Source organism: Mastomys coucha, chromosome X, assembly GCF_008632895.1.
Source record: "Mastomys coucha isolate ucsf_1 chromosome X, UCSF_Mcou_1, whole genome shotgun sequence".
Classification (NCBI taxonomy): Eukaryota; Metazoa; Chordata; class Mammalia; order Rodentia; family Muridae; genus Mastomys; species Mastomys coucha.
The window spans coordinates 73,234,329-73,251,037 of NC_045030.1; the positions used below are offsets into that span (position 1 = coordinate 73,234,329).

General features: G+C 37.7%; 1 protein-coding gene across 4 annotated transcripts in view; it reads left to right on the forward strand.

Moving 5' to 3' along the window:
* Mtm1 (myotubularin 1) overlaps positions 1-16,709 on the forward strand; it is a 107,524-nt gene that overhangs the window by 20,315 nt on the left and 70,500 nt on the right. For 2 of the 4 annotated variants that reach the window (XM_031363465.1, XM_031363454.1), the window contains exons 2-4: positions 6,514-6,584; positions 8,239-8,311; positions 10,076-10,170. In XM_031363465.1, coding sequence (XP_031219325.1) covers positions 6,522-6,584; positions 8,239-8,311; positions 10,076-10,170 — 231 coding nt within the window. In that variant the 5' untranslated portion in view covers positions 6,514-6,521. Of the gene's footprint in view, positions 1-1,472; positions 1,492-6,513; positions 6,585-8,238; positions 8,312-10,075; positions 10,171-16,709 lie in introns of those variants that run through there. The other 2 variants (XM_031363475.1, XM_031363485.1) reach the window with 2 other exon arrangements.

Sequence of the window (16,709 nt, forward strand, 5' to 3'; positions counted from 1 at the left end):
CCACTCCTCTGTTGAGGGACATCTGGGTTGTTTCCAGGTTCTGGCTATTATAAATAAGGCTGCTAAGACCCTGTCTTAAAACACACCCCCACACATACCACCACCACCACCACCAAGAACAGCAACAACAAAACCAAACAAACAAGGTAGATGGTACCTGAGAAATAACACTTAAGGTAGTCTTCTGGTCTCCACACACATGTACACACAGGGACACAGAGTAAGATAGGGAAAATTGTGTTTAGATTCATATCATCTACAATTTTCATCTTAAGCTAACAAAGGTATTTTACAGAGTTTGTTTTATAATAATGGGGATATTGGGTCTAATAATATTGTGCACCACTGGCTGAAGTTCTTGACATTTGTTTTCAAAAGAGACTACCAAGCAAAGACAATTATCTTCAAAAGGAATTCTAAACTCAGGCAACCTGTTCATGACTCCTTGTTTGCTGGCAGGCTTTGGAAGATTGGACAGGTCCGTACAGCCTCAGTGGGACTAGACTGGTGGGGGGAAGCTTCTCTGGATTTATATAAATACTAAAGCCAAGCAATAAATCCCATTAGGGGAGATCAAAGGAGAAAAGCAACTATACTCTAGTTTTGCATAATCTGTAAAGTTTTAGAATAGTTTCTTACTCTGGCCGGAGTATTGTGGAGGGAACACCTGATGAACAGAAAGTTCGTTGTACCGTTTTATTAATTTTAATAAGCTTTCATGGGTTCCTGGATTAAGAGAAATCATATCAAGATTCTTGTCCAAGTCGTTATTGACCAGTTAATTCATTGAACACATAACCTATTAGGTACCTGTTACTGCTGCAGGTGCTATAAAAATGCAGGAGTAAATATAACATAGAAGTTTTAGCCTGCACATAGGGGTTCTTGCCAGGAGAGTTGTAACTCTTTTGAGGAGTTGCTATGTGCTGGAATGAGAGACAGAAATGGAAAGAGAGGAAGACCCACCTAGTTTGTATTGAATTTCAAGAGAGACAGTGAAGGTTATGTTGCACTTAAAACTAAACTTTATACAATAAAATATCATCTTTATGTTGTTGTTTTATTTGAGGGGGCTAGCAGTCCTGGGACTAGTGAGTAGTGTTCTCTTTAACTGTATTTTGTTTTTACTGAGATGAGAAGCAGTCACATATAGCACTTAGTTTGCTTGAGAGACTCACTCCAGGAACTGATCTTAACCCCTCTCCAGTCGCTGTATGCTCTGTGACAGGAGAGTGCTTGGCTTAAATCATCACAAAATATCTTGAGGGGAGAATCAAAATCATGTTTGTGTATAGAATTTTCAGTTTTTACATTCAAGCCAAGGTAGCAAAAAAGCAATGATTTTAAAGAACTCCTTATACACATATTTATTATTTTTATTTATGTATGCTTATATACAACTGCATGAGTTTATGTGTGCCATATGTATGCAGGTGCCTACAAAGACTAGAGGGCAGCTGAAGCCATGGAACAGGTTGTAAGCTATCTCATGTGAGTACTGGGACCACAGATTGGGTCCTTTGCAAGAGCAGTCTGTGCTCTTAAATCCTAAACAATCTCTTCAGCAAACCCTAAACAATCTCTTCAGCCCTGTCCATCCCCACAACTTTCCTTTTTTAAATAAAAGGGATGAAAATTTTATTGATTGAGATTTTGGGCAAAATGCTTTGTAAACCTAGTGAATGGCTGTCTCTATAAATGCCCCTTGAGTACTTGATCTGTTTAGTGAACCTTCCACATTAGCACATTGCTTCCTGTTGCAGTCATTGTGGGCAAGTGCAGTTTTAAAGTTGACAATTCAGTCACCAGTAGCCAAACAGTGTCCATGTAATAGCTTGCTTTCTCCCTAGTATTTCTAAGGCAAGGGCTGATTCATAGAATTGATTGTGTTGACCATAGTGAGTAATTAGCCTTTCATAATTAAAATACTGATAAATAACCGGCAGAGGTGGCGCACGCCTTTAATCCCAGCACTTGGGAGGCAGAGGCAGGCGGATTTCTGAGTTCGAGGCCAGCCTGGTCTACAGAGTGAGTTCCAGGGCAGCCAAGGCTACACAGAGAAACCCTGTCTCTAAAAACCAAATAAAATAAAATAAAATAAAATATTGATAATTATTAACAGATGTATAGAGAGTGGGTCTTTTCTTGAATTAACTCATTTTGCCCAACTGTGATAAAGGAATGACATGGCATCAGAAAATGCAAATAACCTGCCCAAAGTTAAATAGTTTTTCAGTTGCAGAGTTGGATTTGAATGGCGCCAGCTCCAAAATCTAGCTCTTAGTGTCTCAGTGCTGCAGCTTCTGTAGACTGGGGATCAGCCACCACATTTGCCACAGAAACTCACTGATGAAATTTTAAAGCCAGGCTTACAGTGGAATTGACTCTTATCATCACCCAGGTCCTCTGAGGATTGTGCTTGATCCTGCTTGTAACAGAAACAGTGTCCAGTGTAATTCCCAAAGAGACCATGTTATATGATGCTATGTATATGCATGTATGTATATGATGCTATGTATATGAAGGGGCAAGAATTGGCAGATCCATAGAGATAGGAAGCAATCTCTCTGGCTGCCAAAGGGCTTCATCATTGGGAGTGATGACAAATGGGCATGAGGATTTGAAGTGAAGGAAATGTTCAGAAATTGTGATGATTTCACAATTTGAGATCAAGACTTTTAGGTGTTTTTTTTTTTTCATTCTTTTGCTTTGAGGCTTTTTTGATTTTTGTTTTTGTTTTTGTTTTTTTTTTAAATCTGTTTATTTGGGGTGTGACTCTGGAGATTGAACCCAGCAGATCCTTAGACATTCTGGGTCACACCCTACCATTGCCACGTCCTCTCACTCTGTCTCTCTGTCTCTCTGTCTCTCCCTCTCCCTCCCCCCCCTCTCTTTCTCTGTCTGTCTGTCTGTCTGTCTGTCTGTGTATGTGTGTGTCTATGTGTATTTTCAGTGTGATGTAGCCCAGGCTGGCCTTGAATCTTCTTGCCTCTACCAAGTGCTAAGATTATAGGAATGTACTACTACCACCTTGGCTTTGGTTTTATTCTTCATGGTTTCTGAAAAAAAATGCTGTATAATCATCCAGGTTGACAGTGAGTGGATTAAATAACCTTGGGTTTTAAATATCTTTATTGACTTAGCAATAGGAAATTTAGTTTGATAATGCCTTTTAAATTGTATCCTCTAGTATTATAGATGTAGGACAGTACTGTATCCTACCTCTGTGAATGTGAAATAGCTTGTCCCTGCTTTATGATACGTAGTAGTGACCGTGCTTTAGCAGAGCTGTTTTTAATGATGTGGCTCAGAATGTTTTCTTTCCAGATGATGATTGAGAAGCTAATTTAAAAACATGGTGCCAGGTCCCAGAAGAGTAACAGAGTGGGGCTGTTTTCTGGTGCTTTGTTTTTTACTTTTTTTTTTAAATAGAGTGTGCTGTATGTCTCTACAATTTTGTTCAAATGACTGCAGAACCTGGAAAAGCTGTTGCTGCTATTGATGCATAACATACTGCTATTATTGGTCTTTTTATATAAATATAAATATATATATACATATATATAATTTGAATATTTGGAAACTTTAGCTGTGCTGTCAACTTTGGAAAAAAGTATCCCAGTTTACTGTGTTGAGTTGGCATTGTACAGAAATTAACAGCCATATTGGTCTAGAAATGTTGAATTTATTTTTTTTCCATTTGTACAGAGGTAATGCACTGTATTAAATATGTAAGGTCTTATCTATGTGGGTTTGATTACAAAAACTAATAAAGTATTCTCTAAATAAAAAAAAAGGAAATTTAGTTTGAAAACTGACCCAGTATCTTATTACTAAATCCTAATGTTTTCTATTATTGATAGACCTCTCCTGTCTACTTATGTAATACTACTACGTAGGCAGAAGAATAATTTCAGGGCAGGTGCATCTGATCTGCCCTTTCCAATTCATCTTCCCCATTCTGCTTTCATATCTAAGAACAATATTGTGTGCTGTGCTGTATGAACATAAGGTTAGAGGAGTCTTCAAAGAACAGTGTAAGATTTTGTCTGAATTTAAATCATTTGGCAGTTATGGATCTTTTAAAAAGATAAACTTTATAGAGAAAGGACCAAAGGAGCTGAAGGGTTTGCAGCCCCTTAGGAGGAACAACAATATGAACTAACTAGTACCCTCAGAGCTCCCAGGGACTAAACCACCAACCAAGGACTATATATGGTGGGACTGATTGCTCTGGCAGTATGTGTATAGTAGAGGATTGCAAAGTCGATCATCAGTGGGAGGAGAGGCCTTTGGCCCTGTCAAGGTTCTGTGCGCTTGGCCCTGTAAAGGTTCTGTGTAGGGGAATACCAGGGCCAATAAGTGGGAGAAGGTGGGATGGCGATGGGGTTGCGGGGGGTAGGGGGGAAGGTACAGGGGTTTGTTCTTGGTTTTTTTTTTTCTTGGAGGGGAAACTGGGAAAGGAGAAATCATATGACATGTAAATAAAGAAAATATCTAATAAAAAACTTTAATTCCTTTTAAATTAGGCCACCACCTAATTCGCTTTTTCTTTCTTCCTCTTTTCTCTTTGACACTTTTTTTTTTTTGGTTTCCCCTACTTCTTTCCTTCCTTGGGTCTTACTATGTTGTCTCCCCTGCCTCCCCAGTTGCTGGGCATGTGGTGTGTGTACCATCAGTCTGGGTTAATAGTTCATCTGTAAGCTTCAGTGATAGTTCCTAGTTCCAGTGTTGTGAGATTTGGTAAATCAGTATTGAAGTCAGCCTCATCATGATATTTCATGCTAGTGTGTATTTTCCACACAATCACTCATTCACTCACTAGAGTGTTAATAATGCCATTGTGTGCCAGGACACAGCCAGGAGCCAAATGGACATAAGCTTTGTCCTTATCAAGCTGACCTGTTGTGGAAGCAACCTGACAGTCCTAATTGTGTATATATATCTCCACTTCTTCATCCTGGTGTTTTTCTTTCTAGGCTTTTTGTTTACTTCTCTCAGGCCTTTCTTAAGGACAGTGACCAGCACTATGAAACGGTGCCAGTGTTGGTATGCTCCGTGCTATGCTTGTCAGGGAATGCCTGTTCTTTGTTTGTTTGTTTGTTTTGTCATTGTTTTTAATTTGTGTATATGTATGTGTTTGTATGTATGCGTGTGTGGTTATGAGGAGTTGGTATTCCTCCAGAGTGGCCTACCTTGTATCTTGAGGCATGATCTCTCTCACTGGTCCCAAGTTCACAAAGTAAGCTAGGCTGGCTAGCTAGGAAGTGGGCTTTACCATATACATACCTGTCTCTTCTTTTGTTTTAAAAAATATGGGTTCTAGGTCCTCATGATTTCAAGGCAAGCATTTTACTAATTAAGGTATCTCCCCAGCCTCATGACTGTTCTTTGAATGGAATATGTCCAAAAGATTTCATAGATATTCACAGTCACCTTGAATTAGATATGGCTTATGTGCTACTGACTTCATCTCTATTATTAATGTTGATCTCTAAAATAACTACAACATTTATTATTTTTGTCATTGCTAACATCTTCAGAAGTCTAAATACATACTTGTATTTGAATGGTTTGGTGAAGCCAATGAGATGACCCAGCAGATAAAGGCGCTTACCTTGCAGACCTGAGTTTGCTTCCTGAACTTAGGTAAAGGTGAAAGGAAAAAACTGACTACACAGACTCATCCTTGGATTTCCATACATGTGCGACAGCATGTATGCCCACACATACACATTATACACATGAACAAATGTAAAAATTTTAAAAATAGTTTTATGTATGCTTTGAATATTATGCTTTTGTCTATGGCTAAATTGAAGTATATTCATTATTTACCTGAAATTTATACTTTTACTAGAAAATACTAAATAATTCCTATGAATTTGATTTCAGTAAAATCTATTTCTCATTAAGCCCCTTAATGTGGAAAAGAAATAATTCTTAAAGGGAAGTTGTATGAATGATATAATTCACCCTTTCATAGTTCTGCTTGAATGCTTATACATTATCTTTCAATTAAGTGGTATAGAAATTTCATGCTTGTCATACATTGGTAAACATTAAAGGTTTTTATATGTTTGTTTTCTTTTCTTTAAGATAGCAACTTGAGCACTATGAATATAATTTCCTAGAATAAGCTTGATAGCTTCTGTGGGGTTCCCCTTTTAATATTTAGCTCCTATTTCACATGGCCCTTAATAATCATGTTGCCTAGCTGTTATGTTAATATTTAGATACAACTTTGGAAATGGATGGCTCACCTGGCCTTTCCCTACCAAACCTTAAACCAAGGGTAAAATGGATAGCATTGAACTCCTTTCTTCTTTGGACATTTACTGCCTGTGCACCAGCTAGCTCTTTGTATTTTTTGTTCTGTTGGGCCATAGGAAGTGAAAAGGGCCTACAAAGTCAAGTACTGTTTGTTCTCTTGAGATATTTAACACTTTGATGTCACATGTTTGAAATAGCAGTGCAAGATCAGTTAATAGAGAATTTTGTCTTTCTTGGTAGGTTCCAGGATGGCTTCTGCATCAACATCTAAGTATAATTCACACTCCTTGGACAATGAATCCATTAACAAAGTGAGTTGAGATTTTACACTTCTCTGAATCTCTCTACATTTCTTTCTTCATATTTGTACTAGACAATCTTTTGGATCATACTGAATCATGAATTTCATTGTGTGTTCCACATAGCATAAGGTGATAGAGACATGGTTTTATTTATCATCCCACCTTGTATTGGGAAAGATTTAAATAGAATATGTGTGAAGTGATTTTTGCTTTTGTAAATGCTCTCCCAAAGCTTTATTCACATATTGTTGTTAGACTTTACATTCAGGTATGAAACAGCTCTCTGAAGGAGCTATTGGAAGGCCAAGACTAGTAAGCAGGCTAGTACACTTTTCTAAATATACCATTATTTTCTAGCTATGGTGATGAGACTTATAAAACCTAAACATACAAACTGAATATAAAATGCTTCAAAGTAGCTAGGGTAAATTGTTCCATTAGAATGAGATTGGGGGGGATATAAATTGAAAGGGAGGGGTGAATTCAAAGTAAGTTTTATTCGTGGCCCTTTGAGATTTTAAAGATGGTCCATCAGAAAGGCTAATTTATTCTCCCACCCCACAGTGTACAAAAATGCTCAGTCAGAAAGGTGGTTAATTTTTTATTTTTATTTCTTGATTACTGACAAGTCTGATCTTTTATTTCTTTTAAAAGCAACATTATTGCCCATTCCTGTTGATTTTGTGAAGTAACCATGAATGTCCTTTGCCTATTTGCCTTGGGAGGGAGGTGGGGAGATTCTTTTCTTAATAGTTTATGCATATTCCTCATACTATAATGAATAACTCTTTATAATGTACAAATCACTTCACTTTATTTCAGCTTCTTAATTTTATAGCATTCTACTTTGATTTTAAATATTGAGATTTAATTTGGGGGGAGGGTGGTTTAATTGATTTGTTTTAAGACTGAGTCAGGTTGTGTGGCCAAGGCTGGCCTCAATTTGTGTTCATTCTGCCACAGCTTGCCCAAAGCTGGCATTAAATGTGTATGCCCCCATAGCTGGCTTTCCTTAGTTTAATGATTAATGTTTGCCTGCATGTCAGAGCTGCTGCTGTGCTTAGGTGACGCACATACCTGAGAAGAAAAAAGTTCATGGAGAACTTGTTGAAGTGACTACTAGAGACCTAACCAGGTCTCTGACAGACTATTTGTTCACCTAGGTAGAATAAAAATGAAAAATAAGACAAGATCTTAATAAAATAATAAGTCAGAAATATAGTCTCTAGCACTGTGGTACGATTCTGCAGCAATTGCATAGGAAAAAAAAAACTATCACCATATAGCATGCTGATTGCATTAAAGTTTGACTATTAAATTGAGCTATATTAGCTTTAAAGTACTTTGTAAAAAGTACAAAACTTTGGTAACATTATTTAAATACAGGCTAGGAGTTAGCATGACTAATCAATGTTATAACTAGCACAGTCTTTTATTTTTATTTTTCTGATTTGCTATTGCTAGGGATTGAACAAATGGCTTCATGTGAACTAGGAACGTGCCTATATTTTCATTCCAGATTCTCTTTTCCAAGTTTGAATTTTATGTTCTAGTTTTCTTCAATGCTAAACTTTTATTTTTTTCTTTAAAAGTGTATTTCTGTTTGCTACCATGTGTGCAAAGATGGCACCAGCACCTCCATCCAACCCCCTTTCATTTGCAGGTGTCTCAAGATGGCGTCAGTCAGGATGTGAGCGAGACTGTTCCTCGACTCCCAGGGGAATTGCCAATTACTGGTAAGAAGCTTTTGAGGCTGGGGTTACAGAACTGGAGGAGTAGTACAGTAAGATCAGGTGGCTTGTGTTCCATTTGCTCTGTACAAGTCAGAGAAGACAACCTAGCTTTGTTTAGGAGACTCAATGCAGAGAGAACACTGCATGCCTTTCCTGATCAAAGAGTTCTTTCAAGTGCCTGGTGCTCACAAGGCTAGCGATATTCATGTCTCTGTACCAAAGAGAATGAGTTAGAGAGAACAACATAGGTTATCACATGAAAGTCTCGAACTAGAGGTATCCACTCTATGTAATTTAAGGTTATAAGAACAGAAGTAGATTAAGGCTTTCAGTCTGTTATGTAAAAATGATTACAACTTAAAGACTCTTCTCTGTGACATAATAGGAGATCTTTTGACAGAAAACTGAAATTAAGATAGTGGTAACATTTTGATACAGTGTTTTCAGTTTGGTTGGTTTGTCTTTGCTTTTTCTTTCATGATAAGCCTAGGCTAAGAGGACAGTATCTACTTTGGGAAGGCCAAATCACTCCGACTTAAGACTGTAGAAGCACAGTGCTGGCATTCAATATTTGTGTTATGGTTGGTCCTTCCTGACAGTAAATTTGGGCCCAGTAATCAGCATTGTTTCAGAGAACTATTTTATGCATTGAGTAAGAGTCAAATTTTAATTTTAAATGGCTAAATTATTGTGCTAATTAATGGGACTTTTAAAAAAAATAAAAGTACCTTTGTGAATTATCTGTACCCCACAAGAACCATGAGTACGTATTTGGTGTCCACAGACTCACACTCAACAATTCTAGTCTGGAAACTAAAATTAGTAGTATATGTTCCTCCCAGTTTCTGGATAAGAGCAAAGAAATTTTACTATTGGTGGTCTTCATATAGGATGTTTGGGTACTGAGTATAAGCAGACAGACCTTAACCAATGTAGTGACTAATTGAACTCGCATGAAGTGACCTTAGTGTATAGCTTTCATTTAGTACCTGAAGAGAAAAGGATTTCAAAGTCATTAACTACATATATATATATATATATATATATATATATATATATATATATATATATATATATTCATTCAAGGGTATCCTTGAAGGAGAAGAGATATTTTTATTATAAATGAATCTTTTGATTTAGTTTCTCCTTACATCAAATTTAAAAAATATGTACTTTACCTTGACTGTACATTATCACTTAAATGTTTTCTGCAGACAGATTTCTACATCTGGCATTATAGCATAGTGTGGTGGCAAATTCCCATAATTCCAGCACTTGGAAGGCTGAGACAGGAGGATCATTAGTTTAAGTTTAGACAGGGATGCAGAGAGAAGAGACCCTTTGTCAAAAAAGCAACAAGAACCTATGATACATGTGTGGTTGGTGGTTGTCAACTTTAACACCCAGCCTACTGGTTGGTCATGAGGCTACCCTGTGTGAACATTATTCCTCCTTTGAAATAACTCAAGTAGTTTCTTTTATAAGCATAAGATGCCAACAGTAGCAAGACCCTTGTTCACTCCGTGCTCTGGCTCTGGTCTGTACGTCTCCAGTGGTGATAACACTAGGTACAAACTCAGAAGTGCTATGAGTGCCCAATTCAGCCTGGCACAGAGCTGTGGAAACTTTGCCAGTGTTGCTTTCAACTTTTTAGTCATTTTTATTGTAGTTAAATGTAGCCAAGTAGTTTATATAAAGTTAGTACCATTTGTTGTGTATCTTGGTATCTATTTCCATTATTTTAGGGTACTTTTTTTATCTTACTAGAAAAAGAAGTTATTTACATATGTCCTTTCAATGGCCCCATTAAGGGAAGAGTTTACATCACAAATTATCGTCTTTATTTAAGAAGTTTGGAAATGGTAAGTAGATTATAAGACCATAAAGATGACCTTAACTGTTAAAAATGATACTGTTTCTTTTCTACCTTACAACATTGACTGTGGATCGCATTAACATGGGGGATATATTTGCTTCTCAATTCTTAATTTTTTGCTTCTGCAAAACTGATATAACACTAACATCTGTTTTTGTAGGCAATTGAATGAAGTATTCAAATAGGCTTTATCCCTCAGAATAAAGGAGAGGTGGTTAGCATACATTGGAATACAACAGTGGTTTTTAACCAGTAGCACAGATAAGAATGAACATCTTTGAGATTTTTACCAAGCTATAGAAGACGCTTCAGATTCATGGTATCAGATTGTCTGGGCCCATGGTCCAAGCATGCACACATTTTCTAAAACAGAGTTAAGATGTTGATGTGAATCCTTGGCTAAAGCCTACTGCTCTATAAGCATCTAGGTGTCCTTTTACTAACTGTTAAGTAGAAGGGTAAAACTGGGATGAGTGTCATGGCTTACTGTTACTTACTTTTTCAACCTGTGGCCAAAACAGATTTGTCACTACATTTCAAAGGATGTCCCATTGATGAAGCGATGACATGGAGCAGAGAAACTCCAGAAAGACAAGAGAAAATATATAACTACTATGCCTTTCCCAGAAGAACTTGTGGTAGATGGGATAGGTTGTCATGCCTCACTCCTGAATGCAGGGAAATGAGTGTAGGGTAGATGGAAGAGTAGGCTGTGGCTGCCTTGTGTATTAGGCAACTAGGAAACTGATGGAAGAAATCTAGCTTTTGTTTTCCTGCTTTTAGCTGTCCATTTTTTAACACAGTTCTGATGTAGATTAGTTTGTATCTTTTGCTCTTCTATTATGTTCATTATTATGTCTAAATTCCAAAAATGCTATTTAATATTCCTGTTGTCCTGGCTTCTTGTAAGTCCTGTAGGGTACAGGCAGGTACAGGCTACAACGACTACCATTGTGCACGTCATAGCCTATGTGAGTGAATTCAAGCTTATAGAGTGAACCTAAGGGAATGTTTTGGTTTTCTAGAATGGGAAAGAAGATTCTGGAAGTCTACAACAAGCTGGGTGTCAGTCTTTGGCAATCATTTTAGTGTTTGATGGTTTAAGTATATTGAAAATAAACCATTTCGAGTAGAATCAAGGAATGACACAGTCCTTGGGAAAGGCAGACTAAATGGTGGCAATATATTCAGATGGGGTTACAAAGTGTCTAATAAAAGCTTAATGACAACTCAGAAGGGTGGTCACTAATACCTTACTACGTAGGGTACTTCCTTGTAATGTAATGCAAAATGTAATGTAATGCAAAATGTAATGCATGGCTGAGATGTGAGAAGCAACAGATAAGCCAGTGTCTAGATGGTAGAGTCATGGTTTGAAATTATTGTAAATACCTAGGATATTGGACACAACTGTTAATCCAACATTAAAGTATACAGATAGCACCTACTTTTTAAAAGATGAGTTCTATGATTAAGGATGAAGGTCTGTCTTAACAGGAATCTAGGCTTTTGAAATCAGTAAGTGAATATTACTTGTTTAAAAATAAAATACCTCTGTCATAAATTAACACAGGTATAATATAATAAATCCCTAGATAAAGTGAGACAGTAGTCCTGTCTGTAGTCATGTTATAAAATTGTGATACTACCATTTAAAAGAGACATTGAGCTGGGCAGTGTTAGCACACGCCTTTAATCCCAGCACTTGAGGGGCAAAGGTAGGGAGATTCAGTGTTCAAGGGCAGCCTGGTCTACAGAGTGAGTCTAGTACAGCCAGACACTGTCTCAGGAAAATGAGAGAGAGAGGGAGGGGGAGGGGAGGGGGAGGGGGAGAGGGAGAGAGAAGAGACAAGAAAGGAGAGAGGAGAGAGAGAGATTTCAAAGATAACTAGGCTAACAAGGAGGACCAGTCTATCAGCAATGACAAAAATGTTGGTCCTTTTTTCTGCAGAACACTATAAAAAGAGCTTTGCAGGTTTGTTTGTTTTAGTTGTTCTTTTGTTGTGATGAGTAGGTGATCTATCCTAAAGTCCCTTGGATATAGAAACGTCAATTTTGGAATTGCCTGCATCAGATTGTCAGATAGGCAAGTCTGCAAGGTGGTTTTTTTGATTGCTACTTTGATGTGGAAGAGAATTAGCTGAGCAAGGTAGGGCAGCACAGTAGTAAGCATCATTTCTTCCATGGTCTCTTCCTTCAGTTCCTGAATTCCGGTTCTTGCCTTGTGTTTCAAGTAAGTAAAAAACAATAAGAGAAATAGCAATAGAAAGTAAACTAGCACAGGAATCATATAGAGCTGTCTTTGAATATTGAAGTGCCTTGCTGTGGACCAACTTTGGACTTGGTTTGTCCAGTTTCCAGGGGTCTTATAGGGAGAGATTGAGATGCTTGGTGCTGATATATAAGAATTATCAAAAGTTATAATTAAAGCTATGTTACAGGCCCTTTCACCTTACGAGACTCCTGGCTTGTTGTTTAGCCATGCATATCTGGTTTCATTTTATGTTATCCTTGATAATGAATTGGGGAAATTATTCAAATTGTGGTAACATGATGAGGCTGTCTATATGGTGTGGTTTTGACTATATTAAACAAGAAAATTATTTCTAAAGAAGAGTCCATAGAGAATATATATGAAGAGTTTGAATTCTTGGGATATCCAGAGCAGAATTATACATGCTTAATATTCTTCTTACTTGTTGGTATTTCTCAAAAATACCCAAAATGGGTATGTATTGCTTTTATAGTAAAAAACACACTTAGCAATCTTTATTTCTTTTTTCTATTTTTAATGTAGAATTCATATATTTTCTTTTAAAAATGTTTTAATTGAAATAGAATTACATCCCTTCCTCCCTTTCTTCCCTCTAGCCCTTCCCAGTTACTTTTCCTCCAATTCTTCTCAACTTTTTTCATTATATTTGTTGCACAGGCATATATGTATGGCCATTAATATTGCTATTGTTGAAGTCTAGTTTATACAACTATTTCTACAGAAACTCTTTCATAGCAGACTTTCAGGTATTCTCACTCTTAATAATCTTTCCATCCCTTCTTCCATGACAGTCCCTGAGCCATAGGTGCAGGAGCTATGATGTGTATGTATGATTTGGGGCTGGGTTCCTCATGATCCATTGATTTCTGGATCCTATCCAGCTGTGGCTTTGTGTTCCTAGTCTCCATTTTTTGTAACAAGAACCTTCTTTGATGAGGGGTAGTAACTATACTTATCTATAGCTATAAGGATAAAATTTAGAATATAGTAAGGGGTTATGCTGGTCTAGCAAAGTGGTGGCAATAGATCTTTTCTAAGATCCATGGTCTCATTACCTCCTAATAAGCCAACTAGGTTTCTCATACCAGGCATGAATTCCTTTGTTTACACATGGTACCTTATATGATAGGATTTGGCATTTAATGCATAAATGAAATGCCCATTGGACAGTGACTGCTACTTTCTTTCTTCTTCTATGATATTATATAAAAACCTTTTAAGCAATTGGCCACAGCTTTTAGTGAAATTCCAAAGGAAGTAGTGATGTTAACAGAAAACAGAAGGAGTGCTACCGAAGTAGTTATATTCAAGAGCTAAAGACATAATCATTGTAGAGTTAGTTCATTTACATATGTAGTCTAAACTAGATCAGCAGTTGTAGGTTCTGTTGCAAAATGGGAAAACTTTTTTGTATGTTTGAAAAAGAATTGCCCTTTCATTATGCTTTTCAGTTAATACTTAACTGCTCTGAAACCTTTCACAACTGGCTTTGCTACATTTTCAATGCCCCTTTTCCATGGTTAGTTTTTCTCTTGAGTGCTGGTCACTATATTTCTTATATTTCTCTAGTTCACCTTGTTTATTGCTTATTGTTCTTTCGTGTTCTTTCAGCTTCCAGAGTGGATCATAGTACATTGAAGATGTTCAGTCAGTAGGGTTGAATGAGTGAATTCTGTCTTATTTGCATATTGCTACATCTGTAACTTTAACAAACTTGGAATCCTTTTGATCCTTACTAGTGCAATGGGCAGAGGCAGCACACTTTCTCTAAAAGTATATTGAGTGTTCCCTATAACTTAAAGGCCTTGGTGCATGCCTTTAGTAGTTTGATAACAGTATGTAGCCTACTAAATTGTGGCATCCTGAATACCATTGCCTCTGGAGTTCAGAAGTCCCACAGCCACCATCTGACCTTAAATGTGCCAAGGAACTTGTATTTGGTTAATATTGTGACCACAGCAGGAGCAAATCCATTTAAGCCTATAGATTTTCACAAAGAAGATTGATTCTAGATTCTAAAAGAAGATTGATTCTAGATTCTATCCAGGAGTATACTGGATTCAGATGCTATTGTGGATGAAAGAGGCAACTTGACTTATTCTTTGTTCAGGTTTTGGACCCAGAACCATTCTCTGTACACTATGGTGAATCTAATACCATGTGGGGTGAGTGATGATGCAACATTCCTCACAGGATCCAGAGGAATGACTGGGAGAAATGTGACACAGCCCATGGCAGCACATGTAATGTTGATGTTACAAGGCAGAGGGTGATGAGTCATATATGTCTATAAACTTGAACACGAGGAATGGAAAGAGAGAGGTTTACTTGACAAAGGGCTTCCAAATCCACATATTATACTTTCCTATACTACTATATAGACATTTGTGCTGGGGACAGTTGAATGATCTGTGAGAATTGGGCCACTAGCAACAGAGAGAGTAGAGGGGCTAGGAGGATATGTGGTTGAAATAAGATGTAGCCTCAGGATCAGAAATACTAGTTCAGCAGTATGTGTGTTACATTAAGGAGCACACAGCAGATGTGCATTTCTGAGAGAGAATACCAGCTGCAGCATGGATAGTAGGATAAGGGAGCTTGAGACTGGAAGTAGGAAGACCTATCAGAACGTTACTTTTGTTCTCTGCTAAGCAACAAAAGCCTAATGGCAATCATGGTGGACATAGGATGGAGGAAACAGGCTGGGGGCAACTTCAGAGGATTTGAGTGGCCCATTATGAGAAGGGAATTGGATAATCATCTACTCAAGAATGACTCCCATGATTTTCTGCTTGAGTAATCAAAGCTGCTCTTATTCATTGAAATGGATCTCACTGGAGAAGGGAGTATCATATAGGTAAAGCCCAGTGGGAAGGATACAAGTAAGGTTTGGACTTAAAACGTACATCTATAATGTGGAAACATGTCCAGTATAGTTGGAATTATATGTTAACACTGCACTGGAAATGGTAAAAATCATCCAGTCTCTGGGATTCCCCAGAAAGAGGGTGTGCCCTAACATGAATTACATGCTCAGTTGAGAAGCACCATGGGTGATAGGAACCTAATGGAAAAAATCTTGAGTTAAGCTACTGCTGGAGATCTGGAGGAGAGCAGAATCTTGGGAGGGAGTGAGGAATGGAGTGACAGATGAATGGACAGACAGACAGATGGATAGATGCTGGCCAACATAAGAAATGGTATAGGCATGAGGGACATAGTGTGAAAATAAGTCAGGAATGGATGCCCTGTGGAGTTCATAGGAGCCTCAGTGAGCAGGGATTGTATGAGAAGGGAGTCCTTTATAAGAGTTGGTGTGGTCATGGTGTCTCTTCACTGCAGTAAAACAGTAACTAAGGTAGAAGTTGATACCAGATACTGAGATATTTCTGTGATAGGCTTCACCATGGTTTTGTTTTGAGGAATGTGGACTTTAGGCCTGTGAATCAGAAAAGCAGTTGTAAGCTTCAAAGCTTTAAGTGGGGCTTAATGGGCCATTCTAGTTGGAACAAGGAAGACAGTGGTACTGAGAGTGATTTGAACTGTGGGGGCCTAGCTCAAGAGGTTTCGGAGTTAAAAAATTTTAGTATGTTCTAAAACAATTCATTAGAAATTGTTCTTGTGATATTTTGGTAAAGAATGTTGTGGCTTTTTGCCCTTATCTGAACATCTGCCTAAGGCTAAGGTGAAGTTAGATTAATTGCATTGGCAAAGGAAATCTCAAAACAGCCTAGCATAGACTCTTTGCTACACTCTTATGAAGAGTTTTTTGATGAAATGTAGCAAGCTTAGAAAGGAAAATTATAAAATGTATGGTTCAGGGTTAAAGGAGCACCAGGAAGTGGAATAGAGCTGAATACTACGTTGAAGGAGATAACCAGATTAAAGATATTAAATAGAATTAAGGTAGTGGAAACCTCAGGGAAAGATCCCACCCAATGGCCTCTTTGAGCCTCCATTCAGGGTAATCCCTGCCACATGCCTGGCTTCAGCGAATTTCCTTAGCTACAGAGGTAGGAATTAAAGAAAAGCTTAGGTCCAGGCATAGTAGTACACATCTTTAATCCCAGCAGTCAGGAGCCAGAGGTATACAGTTCTCCAAGTTCAAGGGCAGTCTACAGAGCAAGTTCCAGGACAGCCAAGTTTAGGCAGTGAAGAAAACCATCAAAAACTGAAAGCTGAAAGAATGTAATTGAACAAGGGACAATGTTCCAGCCCCAGCAAGCAGCAGAAGTTGGTATATTCAGTTA